We start from the raw sequence: 5,000 nt of genomic DNA, 5'->3' as shown, positions 1-5,000 counted from the left end.
TGAGGACACAAAAGACTCACAATCGTCTAAAACATCAAGACACATTGCTGTAAAAGGTGTTAATCAGGGTTTGTTGGTAGTGTTGGTAACTGCACCCAAAATCATAATAGTTGAACATGTTTGGTGGCCGGTGAATATTGACTTTGTGTACTGCAAACTACTTAACTTGCTTTTTGTGAAAAACATGACACATCCACAACACTCTGGTCTTTGTTCCATATTTTAACACTCCAATTTAATAGCTTGAAACCTGTATGGGTTAAACCCGCTTGCAGCCAAATGAGGCATTATAGTTTTAAGTACTATAAACAAAAAACCTGTTGAAACATTTTAAAACTCTATTTAACTTTATTTATTTAACTTTATTTACTTTATTTTTATTTATTTTAAGACTTTATTTAAGACTAAAACTATAAGTTTTATTAACAAAAACCTGTGAAAAAAAAATAATAATAATTTTAATTAAAATAATATAAAACCTGTGGGTACAATTTACAAGAAACTACTACATGTTACATTTTTACTAAACACTCAACAAAATAATCAATATTTAGCTTGTAAAGCGTAACAAAAAAAATATTTCTTAGCATATAGAATAACTTTCAACTTGTTTAACTTTAACTTGTCTCTGACTCTTTATTTATCAAACATGATATTTTTACAGAAATATAAATACTATACAATTGTTTGTTATTAAAAGTTGAAAAAAAGATTTTATATAGATAAAAAGAATTTAAAATGATTGTTGCAACCCCATAACTTCATTATAATAAATAATTTATTACTTAATACTTTTATAATAAATAATTGTTGGATTGTTTAATATTTCAAAAAAGACTGTTGGTGTGTTTTAAAATAAAAATGGCAAAGAATAAAATATTTAAGAACAATGAAACTGCTAGTTTGTTTTCAAATGAAAATTTAAAGTAAACTTATAAAGTCTGCAACTACTAATTAGTAACATTTGTTAGGCCAATCAAAATCGTAAAAAATAAATAAATAAAAAATAACATAATTGTTTAAAATATTTAGAATTAACTCATTAAAAGTATATGAATAACTTTATTTTGATGTTTACCTGACAAGGGTAGAATCACGAATTTTAAGCTTTCTTATTAAATCTAAGTCCACAAACATTGCTAATACAACCTATTAAACAAATTAAGTAAACATGCTATATACTTATATGAATATATAGATATACATATACATATACACACACACACACACACACACACATATATATATATATATATATATATATATATATATATATATATATATATATATATATATATATATGTATACAAAATAGAAAATGAAAATATTTTGTTTTATAAACTTAAGTTTATAAAACAAAACATTTTCATTTAGAAAAATTTTATATTTCTTATTAGTTTTTATTTTGTTAGCAAATTTAAGTATGTCTATTTTTTATTACATACTCTTTTTTTTATTCCTTTAGTTTTACTTTTGTCATCCCAATGACATATAAGTGTTATGAATGTAAACATGAAATGAGTGCGACGGTTTAAAGGATTAAAATAAAAAAATAAAAAAGAGAGGAAGAAGTGTAAACTGCATATGCTAAAATAAAGTCTTTAAACAAAATTAAATAAAACCTGAATACTATCATGTTGAGAAAGTTCAATTCGTGGCATAAATGTAAATTCATCCATTCGTGGATGGATATCACATTTTGCAGGAAACGAATGTGCCACATACTTTTCAACTTCTTCATGGGGAACCTAAAAAGACAATTAAAAAAAAAGTAAAAACTTTACATTATTCTCATACAATTTAATACTAAACTTAAACATACTCTCATGTGGTATAACATTAACTCATTTGCTAATTTGCTTCGTTGTTGTGCATCTGTTGCTTTTTTATAAAGTAAACTCTAAAAATTAATTTGCAAACAATTATCTCTTGCAATGCAAAAATAAAAGAATTTAATGTACTTCTTAAATAATACCAACTAACCTGAACTTTTTTTTTTTTTTTTTACATCTTTGCTGCAATCTCTAATAGTGGTTGCAACAAGGCTGCAAGCAATTACTATTAGAGTTGGAAGTTACTGGAAAAGAAAAAACAAAGATTACAGAGCAAGATAACGATTGCCAGACAACTTAAAAGATTGCAAATTATATGAATCAGAAAAGCAAGATGAAGGAAGGGAATTCCAAAGAACTGATGTTCTCGGAAAAAAACTAGAGGAATAAGAGTTTTTAGAGCAATTAGGAATAGTCACAGAAAAAGGATGAGATTTAATTGATTGACGAGTGACACAAGAAGGAAATTTAGTAGTGCCCATTATAGTATTTGTAGAAAAGAGAAAGAGAGGCAACATTACAACGATGTGATAATGGTTGAAGGTTAGCTGCAAGAGCACGTCCAACTATGTTTACAATGCATTTTTGCACCTTGTCTTAAATAGAAAGGGCATCATTGGAAGATTTGCTCCAGATATGGCAACAGTATTCCATACAAGGACAAATTTAAGATTTATAGAGATAAAGAATAGAATCTGGAGTAAGAAAGTGTCAAGCAGGATAAAGAGATGCAACCTTAGCAGATGCTAATTTTGCAATGGATTTGATATATGGTTTCCAAGAAAGATCAGAAGTAGGAGTTAATCCTTGAAGACATGTAATGAATCATGAAGGACATTACCGTTCTTAAATATAGAAAGATCTAAACTATTGCAATAACAATTGGCTGAAAAAAATTGAGTTTTATCTGAATTAAAGTTCACTATGAGCCCCATACTGTAGCAGAAGTGAAATCCATTTCAAGCTCAAATGCCCCCTCAAAGCAATCAGAAAGTGTTGGCTTCTTATCAAGACAAGAATAAATGGTAGTGTCATCAGCAAACAATGCCATCTTAGATGTGAAAATATCTGGAAGATCATTAATATAAATTAAAAAGAGTACAGGGCCAAGGATTGAACCTTGAGGAATCCCTGAAGCTACAGGATATGAAGAAGAGTGCAGTCCATCAATGACAACTTTATACTACGATTGGAAAGGAAGGATTCAATAATCTTAAAGATGTTACCAGATACACTGTAAGAAGAAAGCTTATGGAGAAGACCAGCATACTAAATTTTATCTTTAGAAATGTAAAGAGTGATAGCCTTAACCTCTCCACCTCTATCTAATATATGATAAAACCTATCGGTTATTACTGTTAGCAAATCAGCTGTAGAACGAGAAGATCGAAATTCATATTGATGATCAGAAAGTAAGTTATTAGATTCAAGATGAGAGATTAAGTGTTTGTTGATTAAAGATTCAAAAACTATGTTCATGATTAGGAAGAAGACTAATGGGATGGTGGTTAGACAAGTCAGATTGCTCTCCTGAATTTTTGAAAATAGGGATAACAGATGCTGCTTTCCAGCATGCCGGAAAACAAGACTCAGATAAGCTTGTTAAATAGTTTTGAAAGTATTGAAAACAGCTTGGAGAACACTTCTGCAAGACTACAACAGTTACATTGTCCGGAGCACAAACTGTAGAAGATTCTAAGCAGGAAATTTTACTTTAGATACACAAACTAGAGTGATACAAATGTCAATCAATGGATCAACCTATTTGTCAGTAATATCAGGTAGAACGCAACTAGTGGAATCAAGAGATGATACTGATGAAAAGTTTTTAGCAAGCAATTCAGCTTTGTCTTTAGGTGAGGTGACCAAATCTGAACCCTACAGAATTAGAGAACTTGTGATGATGATATTTTTTTGTGTTTTACTAAACTGAGCTTTTGTGTTTGAACTAAACTGAGACCAACAAAAATATATATTAATAAAATATTTTATTAATAATATTTAAATTACTAATAAAAGAACTCTAACTTACCTGAACTAAACTGAGACCAACAAAAATAGCAAAAGCAGTTGTTCGCTCTTCATCGAATTTTGTGAAAGAATTTCCATTAATTTTGTTACAAAGCTGAGCAACACCAATGACTTTATCTACACGTATTTTAAAATAAGTATTTTTAACTTAAATAGATTAATCTCCTTAGCTTTTGGGAAAATCAACTTTATCTCATCAAACAAAAATTTTTGTATATTAACAATGTGTTGAACCATTGTAGTATAATATAAAAAATAAAAATAAAAAGTTAATTTATATCTTACTTTACACAAACTTATAAAACTTTTTCTTTTTTTTTTAATTGGAAAAAAAAATCATGCCAGAAAAGCAAAACTTTCATTTTCAACAAATTTATGAAAATTAAATAAAAGGTACAAAGGAAAACTAAATATTAACGCGTTGGATGTAGTTAATATTAATTAAATATTAATGCAAGCCTGGCCCAAGTAGGTGTCAAGTAAGGGTTGTCTTTCAAGTTTTGCAGACATATAAGTATGAAAAAAAGTCCAATTTTTCCAACTGTATTTTAAAAAAGGTTCAAACTTGCCTACTGAAGGTAGAAAAAGGTACAAATTCGATAAATTATGTGCCAATATTTATTGTAAACTTGCACCATTAGTCGGCAAAATTTCAACCCTTTGCTTCCTATCCCACACACCCTTTGAGCCGGCTTATATCTAATAATGTATCAATTTTTATTTCATCAAGAAAAATATTATTGCCTAATCATATTGCAAAAATTACCAATTTCAAAAAAAAAAATACTCAACTTAAGATAATATAACAAAAAACTCACCTTGGTCAGATCGAATTGGAAAGCAAAGTATGTGCCTAAAAAAAAGCAAAATATATGCCAAAAGAAAAATCTCAAAGTATTATAAAATAAATTATTGTAAAATATAAGACTTATATGACTAATCTACTTTAAACATGACAAATATCTATTTTTAATGAAAAAGCTCTTTAGTATTCAAAAGATTTTTTTTTCCGCAATAAAACTTCCAACATGAAGGTAATAAAAATTTTGTTATCTCATAATTTATAGCTTATTTATCTATATATATATATATTTATGTTTTTTTTTATACTATATTTAATTAAATTTATAAACCAGT

General features: G+C 27.8%; 1 protein-coding gene across 5 annotated transcripts in view; it reads right to left on the bottom strand.

Annotated features, from left to right (window-relative positions):
* Nucleotides 1–5,000, bottom strand: part of LOC100200986 (cGMP-dependent 3',5'-cyclic phosphodiesterase) — a 99,474-nt gene that overhangs the window by 17,347 nt on the left and 77,127 nt on the right. For all 5 annotated transcript variants that reach the window (XM_065812908.1, XM_065812907.1, XM_065812910.1 and 2 more), the window contains 5 exons: nt 4,682–4,716; nt 3,865–3,980; nt 1,823–1,900; nt 1,623–1,748; nt 1,079–1,149 (listed from right to left, as the gene is read on the bottom strand). In XM_065812908.1, coding sequence (XP_065668980.1) covers nt 1,079–1,149; nt 1,623–1,748; nt 1,823–1,900; nt 3,865–3,980; nt 4,682–4,716 — 426 coding nt within the window. The remainder of the gene's footprint in view (nt 1–1,078; nt 1,150–1,622; nt 1,749–1,822; nt 1,901–3,864; nt 3,981–4,681; nt 4,717–5,000) is intronic.

This window comes from Hydra vulgaris, chromosome 12, assembly GCF_038396675.1.
Source record: "Hydra vulgaris chromosome 12, alternate assembly HydraT2T_AEP".
In the NCBI taxonomy this organism is placed as follows: domain Eukaryota; kingdom Metazoa; phylum Cnidaria; class Hydrozoa; order Anthoathecata; family Hydridae; genus Hydra; species Hydra vulgaris.
This window is presented reverse-complemented; position numbering and strand designations above follow the sequence as displayed.